Consider the following 17,767-nt stretch of genomic DNA (forward strand, 5'->3'; position numbering starts at 1 on the left):
ACCTCTCCGAACACACCTTCCACATTTCACTTATTGGCACGCAACTCGAAGGGGAAGGAGGGATAGTTTTGTTAGTTTTGTTAAGAAAGGGTATTTGAAGACGGAACATTACAAACTGGGCTTGGAGACGGTGAAGGGGCACCAATATATCGCACTATATGCGGACAACCTTCTGGTGTTGTTACGCAATATGGCTGAAGAGCTGCAGGGTGAGCGCAATCTGTTGGCTCGGTTTGGCACTATGTCTGGTCTCTGGGTCAACTGGCAAAAATCCAGCCTATATCCAATGACACCGGATACCCCCCACCGCTCACGCTGGAACAACTGCGCTGGAAGCCCAATTGCTTACAGTACCTAGGAGTTAAAATATATCACGGCGCGGTAGACCTGTTGGATGGTAATGTAGGAAGAGCTATGGGGGTGGCAAAAACAGCAATAGACTTCTGGGGAACGCTTCCGCTATCTGTGGCTGGAAGGGTGGCAATCTTGAAAATGGTGACACTTCCGCGCTTACTATACTATTTCGGAACACTGCCGGTATGGATCCCGCAAGCAATGTCCACGGAGCTATACTCAAAGATAACTTTGTTTATCTGGGGTAGCATACAGGCGGAGGGTGGCACTGAAAATGTTGAGACGCCCCACGGCAGAGGTTGAACTGGCAGTACCAGATCTTGAGACTTATTACCTAGCGGCACAACTATACTGGCTAATAAAGTGGCTAGTGGCAGACCCGGACAGGGAGCAGTGCCTTACTGCACCTGACACAGCCACGCTGGCGAGAATCCTCCTCTGGGTGCGTTGCACCTCAGCTGAGGACACAGCCGAGACTAGGGTGATAGTACGCAACTGGACCAGGTGCCTGAGGAAAGTGGGTGCAGCAGCTCCCTACTCTCCCGATATAACTCTCACGATGCTGCGCTACCTCCCGCAGGGGGAGCACTGGGCAGGACTGGAGGACTGGGTAGAGGCAGGGCTACGAGAGATGGGTGACTTGTACCGCAACTCTGTGTTCCTGCCCTTCGAAGACTTGCGGGCAGCGTATGATTTGCCTGGGGGTCACTTCCTGAAGCATACAGCTTTTAAGCAGGAAAGATCAAAACGGTGTCCTGCCTCTACAAAGCAATTCAGCGGGACACGCGGCAACCACTAGAGCGCTTGTGAACTTCGTGGGAAGAGAACCTTGGTAAACAAATACCGGAGATAGACTGGGACAAAATCCTAGAATGCACCCCAAAGGTGTCTCAGAACGTGCACTTAAAATTAATTAACTACTATGTGCTGAATAGAGCTTACTTAACGCTGGTTCGCATCAGGAGGTATTTTGGTGGAGAAGCGGCAGCCTACCCCAGGTGTGGAGAAAGAGAAGCGCACATACGCCACATGCTTTGGAGCTGCCCCGTATTGCAAACATTCTGGGGGGAAATCAGACAGATCATAAGCGACCTGATTGACAAAGAATTCCCATTGACCCCAGAACATTTCCTCTTAGGATGGTTCCCTCATACAGCCAGAAAACAGGGTAACAGGAAAGTTTCAGGATCTTGCCTATATTTTAGCCAGGAGGAAATAGCTCGAAAGATGGGCAGGGACAGAAGGGAGACTGCTACTTCAAGAGGCCAGTAAGAGAATCGGCAAGATGGAGAAAGCCAGGGCCTGGGAGGCTCTTGTGGGGGAACTAGTAGCAGCTGATACAGACATTGGCAGAGGGGGAAGCACCCCGAGGGCGGCAACACAGAACCAAGGCAACGGGCAAGAGGCGCAACCAGTCTGATCCAATTGAGAGACACAGCGAGGCAGCAGTCGCCTATGCGGACTCTAGAACTTGATAACCTCTCCGAACATACCTTCCACATTTCACTTATTAGCACGCAACTTGAGGGGGAAGGGGGGAAAGTTTTGTTAAGAAAGGGCATTTGAAGATGGAACATTACAGACTGAGCCAAGATATGCACAGTTGTATGTACTGTTACTGTATGAATGCCAATAAAATATGTTTAAAAAAAAAAGGAACTGGTAAGCTAGGCCCCCCCCCACCTCTTGAATATGTGGAGTGAGGCTAAAGCTGTAGGATGATTGCCTCAGAAATAACGACAGGCCATAATAGTGGTAATCCACAAAGAGAACAAACTCTTGGACTGCTACAGGTCGTATAGACCCATATCTCTTCTAAATGTAGAGGCTAAGGTCCTGGCTAAACTATTGTCAATTAGACTTCGGTAGGTCATCACTACCCTGATCCACCCAGACCAATCTGACTTTATGCCCAATAGAGGCACAAGACAACCTACTATGACTATTTGGAGTGATGGCCTGTGCTCTGGATTACTGTGTCATCACAATGGTTCTATCCATGGACGTCCATAGAGCTTCAGCACCTTGGATTGGGGATATATGCAAGCAGTGTTGAAGTGATTCCGATTTGGCCCTGTCTTTCTGGGTTGGGTTCGCTTGTTGTACCGGGAACCAGTGGCACAGGTGAGAATAAACTGGGTGACCTGGAGAGCCTTTGAATTACATCGGGGAACACAGCAGGGCTGTCCTCTCTCCACATTGATATTTGCCCTAGCCTTGGAACCTCTGGTGCTTTGGATTAGAGGGGACCCAATAATACAGGGAATTAACTGGGAGGAATGTATATCTCTGTATGTTGACAACATTTTCTTTTATGTCTGAAGCTCAACCTTTACTAGTCCCAGACACATGCAGATACTCCACACTTTTGGCACTTACTCAGGCTATACGATTAATTGGCAAAAATCAATCATGCATCTCATAACGGGTTCACCGTCAACTCTGTTGGGGGATATTCTGATGCCCATGATTGAGATGGTATTAAAATATTTAGGTATGTATGTTACAAAACCTCTGCTGGCTTTTTACAAACGGAACCTCAGGCCTCTACTGGAGCGTTTCGAAGGAGACATACAGCACTGGAAGCCTTTGTGTTGTTTCCTGTTAGGAAGAGCTGCAATGTTCAAAAGGATGACCATCTCGTGCATAATCTATGCAGTATATTGATATCCCGTACTTAGGTCCCAAATAATTCTTTCTGAGAACAGAGCAGCCTTCCTGCTTTTACTTTTGGGAACTGGCCCTTCCCGGATCGCCCTCCAGAAACTCACTAGGGAGTATAAGATGGGGGGACTGGACTACCGGATATATGTCAATATTATTGGATGGCACAATTGACGGTAATCAAAGGCTGAGTCTTCTGACCATGGGATGATCTGATGACACGTCTGAACAGGTTTGCATGGGGTAGAGAGGATTATGAAGGGGCACTCTGTTGGGCCAAGCTCTTATGCACATTACCAACAAATACGAGAAAAGTAGCTCAAAGGCCACCACGTATTTGGGATGGAGGGGCCGATTGACTGAGATGACCCATCTATGGTCCAGTGAGCTCTTGTCTGAGGTGAGGCACACTACAGGGCTTTGCCAAATGGAAATTGATAGGAGTCAATACACTGGGTGATGAATGGCTGGGAATTTCTTTGCTTGATTGAATTAACTGGCAAATACTAACTAGCAGTTACACAAATGTACAATTATATCCAAATTAAACATGCAATTGCTGACGTAATCCTGCTGACACACCTATTATGTCCTCCCCACTTGAAGATCGTGTTTTGACCAAACTATTATCTGAAAAATGCTATATCACTGATATACATAAAGATGCTTAACAATGCACTGTATCCCCTGCTGGCCATTAAGGCGAAATGGAAAATGGAGGTCGAACAATTCATGGAGGGTGTGTGGGATGAGATGTTGGCAAACCCAGGAGATTACGATCAAATTGGGATTTTGGCTGGTCCAGTTGCGTATATTGCATCAATCATATTATTCCCGCACTTTACTTCAAATGAAAGTTAGAATCACAAAAGCCACCTGCTTGGAGGCTGTAGAGAAGAAGGGACTCTTACACATATTATTTAGGACTGCCCACAAATCAGAACTTATTGGCCCACCATCAGAGACATGATGCACACAACCACAGGATATTAACTACCTATCATAATTGAATGCTGCATACTAAATATTTGTGGTGACACTCCACCTCCTCGATAAAGTCAAATATGGCTCTCTCTTGGTCTGGGAGTAGCAAAGAGGAATATCACTCAAAAGTGGGTGGCTCCGGACCTGGCACGGCCACAGGGTTGACGAAATGATATGGACTGGTGTATGGTCACAGAGGAAATAATATACAAAAGTAGGAGATGCAGCAAGAAATGGGACATAGTATGGTCTGCTTGGGTAACACAAAGAAGGGGAAGGAGTCATTGAGATGGGATCACTTCTGGGGATGAGTGGAATAAAATGGGGAGAGTAGTACTGACATGTATTATTTCATGATGCTGCCATATTTGTTAAGTATCTTGGGACTAATATATAGTTATCTAATATGGGCCCACGGTGTCACAACGCCGGTGTGTTCAATTATTTTTTCTTTTCTTTTTTTCAATTTATGAAACTCAATAGAAGGATTTATTAAAAAGACAAGCATGTTCTCTATCCCCACTACTTTTCATTCTAGTAGTACAGCCACTAGTAGCACATATCGCAGATGAGTTTTAGATAGAATGTGTGCAGTTTGGAGAGGAACGACATAAAATGAATCTCTTTGCCCATTATATTTGTTGACTCTTAGGTTGCTCGAGACCTCCCTGCCTAAAGTATTGGGAGATTTCAGGATTCAAGGTGAAACTAGGCGAATCTGAATTAATGAGCGGAGGGCTAGACCGGTTGAAAAGAGAATAAGTAGAAAGTATACCTCCATTTAGCTAGGCTAATGAGAAAGGTTTCTTACACTACTGCTGAAAAAAACCCAAACCTCTGTAGATTAAACCACCTCAAACTTCCAGCTGGTAAGTAGGGGCCTGCGGGAATGACACCCCCTTTAAATCATGGTTGGGCAGACAAGCAGCATAAAAGATGAACAGCCTTTCAATGTACCTGTGAGAAGTTGGCCTGATATGTAGTGCTCACTATTCTAGTGATCACTGTGTATCATTCCAAACGACCCTTATTGATGATTGGTTGTAAGTCAACCTTATAGACCAGCTATCCTAGTAGCATGGACAAGAGCAGTCTTTAGGCTAAACTCTAGAGGGCGTGTTAAGCCAGTTGTTATACCATCACATATACCCCTTGAACACCAAGTGAAAGGACACCACACAAGTTGTTATGAAAATAAAAGGATATTTATTTATAACAAGTCTACCCTGATCTCTTTATGAGTCAGGGAGCTAAGCACACAACAAAACTCTTAAGAAAATACTTTAAGTTGCACAATTTACACAAATGCCCGAGGGGCACGAAAAACCATATACACTAAAAGTGGAATGCGAAATACTAGCAGGTAAGTAACAAGATCCAGAGGCTTCAGGATCGCTAGGACTACACTACTGAACCCTAAGGTTAGGAGCAGGAGGCCTAGGGAGATCGGGTGCAGAGTGTGCACTCTCACGCGGGATGCGGGACAAAGTCTATGGATACTAGTATTCGTAAAGTTACTGTTATCGGACGAATCTGGGTCTCGTCGAGCAGGGCAGTTTTGATCCGGAGGATGGGCGTGCAGCAAACCGCAAGCGCTTAGATGGTGCCCGCTGGTGCAGGGTGGTTACTCCTTAGCCACAAGGGAGAGTCTTCAGAAATAGTCAAGAGTCTTTTCGTGGAAAGTAGTCAAGATTCAGAATTATCTAAATTGGGAAGGGGGCCCGCTTCTACCTTTATTCTAAAAAAAGGGGCTGGCACGCGACTAGGGTCTGCCCATTGGTGGGACCAGGAAGGGGGTGGTTACACACCTCTCCCTTGTCCGGACTTTCCCCAGCCTTAGGGGCTGGTGTGCCCCTGGAACTGGTTCAAGCCGGCATATGCACAGTGAGCACCGGGGTGCCACTTGCAGTCACCTTCCTCTCAGCCCTGCCTACCTGGGATACACAAAACCCAGCATCCATTTTGTGATGCTGAGGCTCGAGTTAGCTTTAACCGGGGTTCTCAGTTACATACATGTCGTGTCCCTCTAGAAGGGTGGAATGCTAACCCTGTCGCCAGAATTGGCGAGGGGTTAGTATTCCAATTCGTATGACACCTTACTCGACATGTTTTGATAAAGCGATACTAAAGTTGGCAAATAACCGCGAGGATTATAATGCACTTAAGAGTATATGGTACGCGTTATCATGGAACAGCTATTAGGACTTGGTTCCGCAAGCTGCAAACGGGCTCAGCTCATGCCAGAGCACCATCTCACATAATTCCAAGCACTCTGCCTTCAGGATTGATAAGGCCTGCCATATGAGTGACTGATAGGAATACATGTGCCCATTTTAGGGTTAGATATAGGTATACTATATCTAAAACAAAGGGTGATTACACCACCTTGCCCCAGCTGTCATGCAGCCAATTGTGTCAGATTTGGATGGACAGCCAGGGGTGTCATAATACATGCTGCAGCCCCTGGTAGGCCCTGGGTACACCTATGCCCTGGGTACCTAAGGTACACTGTACAGGGACTGATAAGGTGACTCAGTATCCAATTAGATAAGTCCCTAAGGTACATGGAATCCATTTTACAGAGAGAGCAGTAGGCCTGGGGCCCTGAATAGCAGGGTCCCAGGTCAACTAAGTCGAAAAACCAGCAAAACACCAGGCAAAAAATTGGGGGTAACCATAGTCAGATATCCACCTTCCTACAGTACCTCTGAAAGAGATTGAATCCTGACAATTGACAATAGATGCCTTTATATGGACTGTCAGCAAGCTGAGGATCTCTAGGGAAATACTGCAGGCATAAAAACTTTTGGAGGAGACTGGGTTTATGTGAAATTCATAAATACTATCAAGCAGCTGAACTCTGTATAGTTTCTGAATGGCCAGTGTGATAGTCCAAGAAGTATAGGCCTTATATGAAGGCTGTACTGGTTCGAAGACCTCTTATCGGACTTAATCTGGGTTCCTAAAGATATAAACTGGCAGTTTTTATATTTCTCAGTTGTTTAAGCCCATATTGAAGGCGAGGGAAAGAGTATTAAAACATAGATTCATTAACTTCCCTTAGCTCTATATCTCACTGTTTTACAAACCAGATTTAATCCCAGGAATGTAGGGTAATTGTTTTTGTAAGTGAAGGGATGAAGATTGTAACATGTTGAGGACCCCCTTCAGGAAAGGAGAATCAAGTCTTTTGATGCCACAAATGCAAATGTTCATTAGGGGAGTCAGAGAGGTAACGGTATTGTCAGCTGAGGCTCTTGGTACTTTTCAAGATAATAACAACGTGGGACCCAGAGACGTGACATCCAATGAGAGGTTCACGTCCACTGTTGAGTTTCTAATCAAACATATAATCTTGATTGTCACATATGACCTAGGAGAAAAGGTCAGCGGCACTGCAACGGAAGCTATCTATTTTTTCGACAGATCATTGCCCCTGCAAAGTGCCACATAGGAATAGTATAGGAAATCTTTCAATCTAACAGCACACATTAATTTTTAGACATATCTTAGCATTAGATTAGTAACTAGTTCATTACGTTTCATGTAAATGTTAGGTACTGTTTAAGCATTTTGGGGGATATTTAACAAATATTCACACAATGCAGTAAGCCACCTTGCTGCATGAAAGTGTGAGGGCAGGAATGTGCTGTATTTAACATTTTACAGCTCATTCCTGCTCTCTGTCTGTGCTAGCAAACAAACGGCTGACTAGTGCCAAAGCAGGTGTCTTTGCACCATGATGCAAGGGTGCCTGCATTGTAGGCAGGAATGTTTTTATGTCCTCATAGGCATTTTCCTCTTCTACATGTGCAGCACAATGCAATGGACTTAGAAAGAGGAAACAGCAAGGAGAAACAAAGATATTTCGCCTTGTTGTGCCTCCGATGGGGAGGAGTACAATTCTGACACATTCCCAGGTCTACCAGTGTTAGTAAATCTGGGGCTGAGTAAGAATGCATAGGTGGATGTGTGGGAACACCCACGCGTCACCCATGGCACACCTTCCTACCGCAGAGGAGCGCAGGGCAGCGATTTGCGTAGCCTTGCATTACTCTATATCTATCAACCCACTGAGGGCGACTCAAGATGGCCTTGCGTGACTAGGTAAATCTCCTTTTAGATTTTGCATCACCCTGCATACCCTTGCGTGGTGCAAGGTGATGTAAAACCTTTAATGCATTTGACCAATAAGTTTTATCATAAACCAAAACACTAAATACTAAAGAAATAATGGTACCAACCACTTGTGCTTTAAGCATACGTAACCTTGCTTCATCTACCATGTCGCCCATTTCATGAGGATTGGGATCAGGAAGCACATATTTTTGACAGTCAACGCATTCATTTTCAACAAGTTCGGGAAATAACTCTTCAAGAGTTGCCTAGAATGGAATAGAGAAAAACAACAAGCATAAGCACTATTTCTTAGAGAACTGAAAACAAGTTCTACATACTGATAAAGTTATAAGTAAAGCACTTAAAAACATACAATTTAACATTTTACACAGGGCACATCTGACGCCGGGATGCCTACAATGCTTCTACCCAGACACGCAGTTCCTATGCCCCCAATGTCAGGCTCCCGAAGCGGACTTTAGACACATGTTCTGGGGGTGCCCCACCATATAACTATACAGGGACTGCATACATGAGGTGCTCAAAGCAAACATAACATAAGTGAACACATGGGAAGCATGTGCACTAGGTGTGTTCCGGAGACGAAAAACAGAAAAAGTGCAGGCCCAGTTTATGCCCCTTCCTCTATTACTGGCAAAGAGGGATATAGCCATGTACTGGAGAGCCCCGGAGGGACCCCAATGGAGGCCTGGGTGGAAGCGGTTAAAAAATGGAGTGCAGCAGAGGAGGAAGGGCTACAGGCAGAGGAGGTGAAAGGTACACATAAGCACCACATATCCATGGAATGGGCACAACTGTTACATCAATTCAAGCAACAAACCACACTGGAAAAGCGCCCTGAGATGCCACAACACCAGACAGCGCCCACTTCTAGCCAAAGTCAGCTGACAGGTACAACTGGTAGGGCCTAACGCATGGCGGGGAGAGCATCTTACAGATAGCGCAATTACCATAACTCCAAGATAACTCGGGGGTAACTGCCATGTCCCCCCTTGAGCTCAGCAAAGAACTGCCAAATAGCCACAAACTATCAAACAGTGACCCCCCCCCCGCCTGCATACACCTCTGTTGACCCCCTAGTTATCACCCTAGTTAACTACCAAAGGTATGAGTCAGGGATGCAACCCGACAGTATGGCATCAACACCAACTGGTGGGATGCATGACTCAGTCACCGGGACATTACATTATGACTCTTAACAATAGCGCAGGCAAACATAGCTCCCACACCAGGGGCACACGTTAACAGGTGTACCACGGGAAGCAGACGATCACTACGGACTGAATTAATAGGCATGTATCATCTCTGCAATGCAGCTCTGTGGCGCTTACTGGAGGGAGCTGGTGGGCGAGTTGGCCCCAGGGACCTTCAGGACTCAGGGGGATTTAATCTCCCAATTTACAACGCTCCAGGGGGCGCGTTTGCACAGTGGTGCATGGAGAGGGAGTGGCCTGATGTGACAAGTGTGCAAACGTGTGGCGCGTGTTAAGTTAAAGGATTACGTCCCCTTGAAACCTGAAGGTGCCTGGGGGCCAACTAGCCCACCAGGTACCTCCAGTAAGTGCCAGGGAGCTGTGTTGCAGAGAGGTGGTCCAAAGCCTCACGTTTAGCACAGTGGTGCAGGGAGGGGGCGGGGCCTGACATTGCAAGTGTGCACACGCACCCCCTGCACATTGTAAATTGGGAGATTAAGTCCCTTTTAATCCTGAGGGTCCCCGAGGACCAACTAGCCCATCAGGTACTTCCAGTATGTGCCAGGGAGCTGCGTTGCAGAGAGGTGTTGAGAGGCCTTGCCCCTATTTACACCTCTCTACAATGCAGGTATATGGCACTTACTGGAGGCAGCTAGTGGGCTAGTTAGCCCCCAGGGACCCTCAGAACTCAAGGGGATTTGATCCCCCAATTTACAACGCTCTAAGAGGCGGGTTTAAACAGTGGTGCAGGGAGGGGGCATGGCCTGATGTGACAAGTGTGCAAACACATTCTGTGGCGCGTTTCAAGTTGAGGGATTATGGGCCAGATGTAGGTAGCCCTTTACCGAGCGGAATCGGCTGAAAATACCGATTTTCGGCCGTTTCCGATCGGTAAAGGGCTATGGAGATGTAGGGGCACATTTTCGGTGATGTTACCGAATCGTAATTATTACCGAATCGGTAAATGTACCGAATCGGTAATATTTACCGAATCAGTAATATTTACCGAATCGGTAATATTTAGCGATTCGGTAAAATTACCGAAAATGCTATGTGGGTAGCCAATTTTCCTTTGGCACATGGCTTACAGAATCGGTATTTTACCATGGAATACAAATCCATGGTAAAATACAGATTCCTGTGTACATGCACATCTGTGCATGTACACATGTGCCATGTGACAGACAGACGTGCCCTTAGGGCATGTCTGTGTGCCACATTGCACAAATGCCCGTTTTGGGGGTGCTAGAGGGTGTCAAGGTGACACCCCCTGCACCCTTGACATATTCGGTATGTACCGATTCGGTAAATACCGAATCGGTATTTGAATTGAATCCTATGGGCTTCAAAGGCCCATAGGATTCTATAGCAAATACCGATTCGGTATTTACCGAATCGGTAAATACCGAATTTTTAAAGAATCGCTAACTAATCCAGATGTTGGGACCTACATCCCATTTACCGATTTTGAAATACCAAATCGGTAAAATTCGGTATTTCAAAATCGGTAAATGGGATTTACCTACATCGGGCCCTTACTCACCTTGAATGCTGAGGGTCCCTGGGGGCTAACTTGCCCATCGGGTACAACCAGTAAGCTCCACAGAGTTGCGTTGCAGAGAGGTGTAGAAGGGGCATGGCTCCAGATTAGCTCTCTACAACGCTGCTCTGTGGCGCTTACTGGAGGTATCTGGTGGGCTAGTTGGTCCCCAGGAACCCTCAGGACTCAAGGGACTTAATCCCTAAATTTACAATGCACCAGGGGGTGCGTTTGAACAGTGGTGCAGGGAGGGGGCATGGCCTGATGTGACAAGTGTGCAAACGTGCCCTGTGACGCATTTTTAAGTGAAGGGATTATGTCACCTTGAATCCTGAGGGTCCCTGGGGGGCAACCAGCCCATCACATATGTCCAGAAAGCTCAACAGAGTTGCGTTGCAGAGAGGTGTAAAAAGGGGCATGGCCCCAGATCACATGTCAGCAGTGCAGTTCTGTGGTGCTTACTGGAAGGTATCTGATGGGCTAGTTGGGGCCCAGGGATCCTCAGAATTTAAAGGGAATTAATCCCCCAACTTAGAACCCACTAGGGGGCGCGTTTGCACAGTGGTGAAGGGAGGGGGCGGGCCTGATGTGACATGTGTGTACTTATGCAATCAGTCTGCCAAAACCCAAGCTCTTATAAATTCACCCTGCATTCTCCTTGCAATACTCGAATCATCCACCTATACCCATGTACTCATGCAATGAACCAGGCACTATCTGATGGCAAATACAGAGGAGATTCAGAAAAGGGGGTGGTGATGGACAGAGTATCTGGATTAAGCAGACCACTCCTACCCAGTCCAAAGATCAGGGCTTGATCCATCACCGTTTTTTATCTCACTGCACCATCCCAGCTCAGAACCTGGCTACATGCAAATTAGTTTGTCCCTGGCCCAGTGCATCATGGGAACAGGGCAGACCAAACTGCCAAGCCAATTCTTTTACTGGAAAGGAAACAAGCTTCTGGGGACCGGTTTCTGGCATTACAGCCGTCTTCGGCCCGACTTGCTTGAATCCTGATGGTGCAGTGAGCAAGGGACTCACATCTGAGCATACCCTTCCACGCTTATGGTGGACAAAACGATTCAGAAAAGGGGGGTGGTGATGGACAGAGTATCTGGATTAAGCAGACCACTCCTACCCAGTCCAAAGATCAGGGCTTGATCCATCACCGTTTTTTATCTCACTGCACCATCCCAGCTCAGAACCTGGCTACATGCAAATTAGTCTGTCCCTGGCCCAGTGCATCATGGGAACAGGGCAGACCAAACTACCAAGCCAATTCTTTTACTGGAAAGGAAACAAGCTTCCGGGGACCGGTTTCGGGCATTACAGCCGTCTTCGGCCCGGCTTGCTTGAATCCTGATGGTGCAGTGAGCAAGGGACTCACATCTGAGCATACCCGCCCCCCTTTTTCTGAATCATAAATACAGAGGAGGTCATGCTAATCACAGGGGTACCCCAACGCATAGTGTTCCCTAGTGTATGTAGGTGTTTTCACTGTATTCTAAGTGTCTTTTAGCATAGCACTGACTCTGGTCCTGGTTAGTCAGAGTCAATTACCACCAGTAGCCATCAGTAAAAAGTTGGGGGCACAGGAGGACTTCTCTTGCTACTTCCTGCACTTTTCTTTGTCTTTCTGGACTTCTGTTGACTCTCTCTGCATTTGTCTTGCTTCACATGTCCTACCTTTGTAGGCATAGTTAGAAAGGAGCATTTAAAAACCATTGAAGTTCACTGAAAATAACATAGGTTTCAGGGATGTTATAGTTACAAGTTAGCATTTAAAAAACCTTTGAAATTCACTGAAAAAACCATAGGTTTCAGGGATGTTATAGTTAGTTGGACATTTTACTCATACAACACCATAGAAATTCCGCCGTTATAGTTAGTTGAATTAACTATAATTTGCGCCCCCGCAATGCACTGCTGATAACGTCAGATATTACATCATTAATGACATGGTCAGTGACATCACTGATGACATCTCAAATGACATCACTGATGACATAATCCACGTGAAAATCTGATGCATCTTCTCATACCTTAATAAATCTTTTTGATACACCCACTCTAAAATACAGACTACCATTTACGAAACAATAGACACCAATACCAGTTACTAAATACGCACTCACTGATTCATAGGTCTACACACACATCTACTCATTCACCCATACAGTCACTCACACCTGCAGTGACTCATCAAAACAACACTATCATAGACACTTATACACCTATACAAACACTCACACACCACTACTCATCCAGAGTTACTCACAGATTTATTCAGTCATGCAAATAATCAATCACACTTCTATTTGCTCACCTATACAGTTATACACACAACCTCACTTATTCATACAGATAACATATGCTTAATCTCTTATACAATCACTGATACAAGTACACACTGATCCATACATCCACTCTCACAATCACTGACTCTCACATATAGTCATTTATATACTCCAACTCTCACATGCACTGTGTTTTACATATGTAGTTACTTGGACATGTAGCACTGAGATATCCATTCACTCACCAACTCACCCATACACACACTCACCCACCCTAACAGCTGTTCCACATGCACACTTGAACCCATACACCCAGCGAATGAAGCACTCACACATCTATGCACAGAGTCACACACCTCCCACCTACCCACACACACACTCAGGCACTCATACAAATACTCACACAACCAATCAATAACCCATATAGACACTCATGTAGCTACTCACCAACCAATGCAGCAGCTTACACAGCAATAGACAGACGGATACAGACCTTCACACAGTTTAGTCACTAGCCCATACATTCAGTAAGACACATTTAATCACTCACTTATACAGTCAGTCACACATCTACTAAATCCTTCCTCCAGACACTTATACACCCACTCATTCTTCAATGCAACTTGGCAATATATATAAAACATATTTAAACTTTACAGAAACACACTGTGGCTGGATGATGTCATTTGAGATATTATCAGTGATGTCATCAGTTATCTCACTGACCATGTCATGAATGATGCAATATGTGACGTCATCAGCAGTGCATTGCGGGGGCACAAGTTATAGTTAGCTCAACTAGTTATAACTGTAGAATTCTATGGTTTTGTATGACTGAAATGTCCAACTAACTATAACGTCCCTGAAGCCTATGGTTTTTTCAGTGAATATATATTTTCAGGTACACTTCGTGCCGGGCCTGCACGTTTGCTGTTAATGGCACACATTACATATCAGCTTTTAGTGAGAGACCAATACCAATAAAAGAACATCTTACATGTCGCAGCGACTTTGTGGTATATCAACTTACCTGCACATGCTCACTCTCATACATTGGTAGCACAAAGCGGCAAGCTAACCAACGCATCTTGCAGCATATTCGAGCAATAGTAAACTCTGACATGAACTATCCAGTGGCTCGCCACTTCAAGGCAGTGCACGACAAACAACTTAAAGATCTTAAATATACTTTATTGTGCTCTGTCGCCAATCCAGGCAGAGGCGGGGATCGTGAAAAACTATTGCGACAAAAAGAAGCCTATTTTATACTGCTGCTCGATACAAAATCTCCTAACGGTTTAAATGCTTTTGATGAATTACACCATTTTCTGTAATTGTGTTGATTTTTTGAATCATTGGTCTCTTTAAGTTATCCTTTTGCCAATTTTCTAATGTATTTCAAAGTACATATATATGCATGATGAATATTTGTCAGTATGCAGTGTACACTTTGCTGCAGGTCCTCAAATGAGTTTCAACTGCCTACATTTTTAATATTACATGTATCTAACATCTGAATGTGTTGAACACGTTTTTTAGCACTTGCACTTTAGCAATCAAGCACTTTGAGAAATTGACATGCAAGAGTTGATCATTTATACTCTATCTGCGAAGGCTAGTGTCGCATTGCCATATAGTTACATTTTGCACTTGCAATTTGTTTGCCTACACTATTTATTTGTGTAACTTTGATACGGATCGTAAATGTTACTAATCCGAAACTTTCTATATTACAATGCCTGTACAAACAGTTTTTTTAACTTGAATGGATTTAACCAAGTCATTACTGTTTACACTGGTTTGCTTTGCCCTTTCATTCATAAGCACTATGCTTTAATTGTGTCTTTAGATTATTTAAAGTTATCTGATCTTGATTGTCACATTTTTTTGCTTAACTGCTTGTTTGTTATCGCATTTTACCCATGCGTCCTGTTTCTTTAGGCTTTTGGGCTTTTAACTTCCATATAATCCTCTGCCTACTCCTGACGCGTCATGTGACCGCACTTGCTCTGACACACCTTTGAAAAATAAATATTGCACTGCTGGCACTTTGATCAGTGTTGTGGCTTTGATGATTTAACATCTGACTGATCGAATGGTGGAGTGGAGGTCTGCTCCCCTTTAGACCGCAGCGAGAAGCGGTCGGTATTCCTTTTCATACATATATATATATATTCACTGAAAAATCCATAACCATATATATATATATATACCCAGCGAATCTGACCTGAGTTCCAAAATAGAATCGGACCCAGAAGAAATAGGAAGCGGGAACCAGGCACGAAAGGTCCCAACACCTGTCCAGGAGTTTAGTTTTTTAAGCGTGGAACGCCTGATGAGTCTACGACCGAGACCCACACGACAGGAACAGGTACAAAACAGGACTCAAAATCAAGGAGCAGAAGGAGGAAAAACAGGAGATGGGGCAGGCTCGACACAAAGAACAGAGAAGCCCACATACAGACGGAACAGAAGGAGATAAAAGACAGACACAACAGGGAAAGAAAACACAGTTATAAATCTAACGAACATGGCTTTATCACATGAACACATCCTTGCCCTTGGTCTATCATTTTGCGAAGAAACAAACTTTGACTATACAAAAACTAGGACTTTTACCATTTCATACGCAGTTGGAAGCTAGGTAAGCAATTTTTTAACATGCAAGAAAAAACTAATGAAGGAGAGAAGGGAGACATGGCCCCCACAGCAATGACTACTCTGAGTGTTGCAGACATGACCTATTTGAGAGACATGACGGAGTTAGACAATGATGATGAAACTGGCATAATAAACACCGGTGAAGCAGCAATCATATCACACTTGAACATTCATGGAACTATTCCTACACCCTTCAGACTCAAATCAGTCTTCACTCCGCTCATGCCCAAAGACGACAGTGACATATTTGCAGATAAGGTGATCAAAGTCCTTAAGGAACTGGCCATAGACAGCAGCAATGATTTCACTAAGTCTAAGCACAATCAAAGGACAGAATACTCCAAAGTCATGCAAAAAATAAAAGAACAAACTGATATAGTTGTACGTTGGTAAGACAAGGGGGGGGAAACGTGGTCCTCTGGCCCCTTGAAATGTACAACAATGAAGCAATGACACAATTGCAAGATAAGAACTGCTACATCGGTATTAGTACCACCAACATCGTCAGCATCAAAAAAAGGTATCAAAGATGTTTGTACGATTGGAGAGGAACCAGACATATCTCTAGACAGGAGTTCGAATTCATGAAAAATGACTATCCTGTGACACCACAACTCTATTTGATCCCAAAAGTCCACAAGAATGCAGAATTCCCACCGGGTAGACCGATCATATCTGCCATCGGAGGGTTATTTGAAAATAAGAGCAAATTTATTGACTTCTTTCTCCAGCCATTTGTCCAAGCATTACCAGCCTATACAAGGGATACTGGAGACTTTCTAAGTAAAATCTTTGACTGTAATTGGTATGATGATTATGTGTTCATGACATTAGATGTGCAAAGCCTATACACCAGCATTAGACGTAGGGATGGCCTTAATGCTCTGAAACACTTCTTAGGTACAAGAGGCATAGGATTATACCAACACATGCTTATGCTATTGCACATGGCTGAATGATGTTTGGAGAACAACATCTTTATTTTTTACAGGCTCCTGTACAAACAGACACAGGGCACAGCCATGGGTACTTGCTTCTCCCCCTGGCTATCCTAATTTGCATATGGGCTGGTGAGAGGAGCAAGTACTCATAAAGACATACCCACAAATGTCTGACAATATAGTGCTGTACCGTCGCTACATAGATGACATTTTCATTCTGTGGAAGGGCAGAGAACAGAGCACAATTGATTTTGCGCATGAAACCAACAGCAACGCCCTCAATCTGAAATTTACATGTACTACCAGCAAGGAATCCGTTGTATTTCTGGATTTGGAATTGTACGTTTTTAATAACAAAGTACAATCCAGAACATACAGAAAGCCGACATCAGGGAATGCCATTCTCCACACCAAAAGTTTTCACCCTATCAATCTCATAGTAAGCATCCCATATGCAGAATGCCTGAGAATGAAGAGTAATTGCAGTACCCTAGAAAGCCTAAATAAATCCACGGAGGGCCTTTTTATGAGACTCGGTAACAGTGGTTACAAGACCAAAACCCTAGAGAAAGCAGAACAGAAGTGTGCGGCCACCAAAAGGAAAGATCTCATTTTTAAAAACAAAGAAAGAGAGCAAGGGCGCAAAAAACTCGGAGACAGCACGCAAAAACTTATCACAGGGTACAACTCATACCACTCCAATCTACACAAAATCTTGTACAGGCACTGGCCAATAGTGCGTAGTGACCCCACTATAGGCCCCTCTTGTACCAAGCTCCCACTGTTAACCTTCAGGAGAGCCAAGTCAATGAAACAAGAGCTTGTTTGCAATGCACCCGTGCAAGACAAAGGTTCAAGTTGGCAAAAATCTCAGAGAGGTTTCCATAAATGCATGAAGTGGAAAGTCTGCAAGCACGGCATAAACACCAAAACAGACTTGCTTCCCCTCAGAAAGACTCCGCTTGAGAACAGGGAGAACTACACATAAAA

The 17,767-nt window shown here is 44.7% G+C and overlaps 1 protein-coding gene across 1 annotated transcript in view; it reads right to left on the reverse strand.

Moving 5' to 3' along the window:
* Nucleotides 1-17,767, reverse strand: part of LOC147733265 (sperm-specific sodium:proton exchanger-like) — a 4,638,748-nt gene that overhangs the window by 2,070,115 nt on the left and 2,550,866 nt on the right. Inside the window, exon 9 of the mRNA XM_086958943.1 lies at nt 8,247-8,387. Within this exon, the coding sequence (XP_086815069.1) occupies nt 8,247-8,387 (141 nt within the window). The remainder of the gene's footprint in view (nt 1-8,246; nt 8,388-17,767) is intronic.

The sequence above is a fragment of the Lissotriton vulgaris genome, chromosome 2_1 (genome assembly GCF_964263255.1).
Source record: "Lissotriton vulgaris chromosome 2_1, aLisVul1.2, whole genome shotgun sequence".
Classification (NCBI taxonomy): domain Eukaryota; kingdom Metazoa; phylum Chordata; class Amphibia; order Caudata; family Salamandridae; genus Lissotriton; species Lissotriton vulgaris.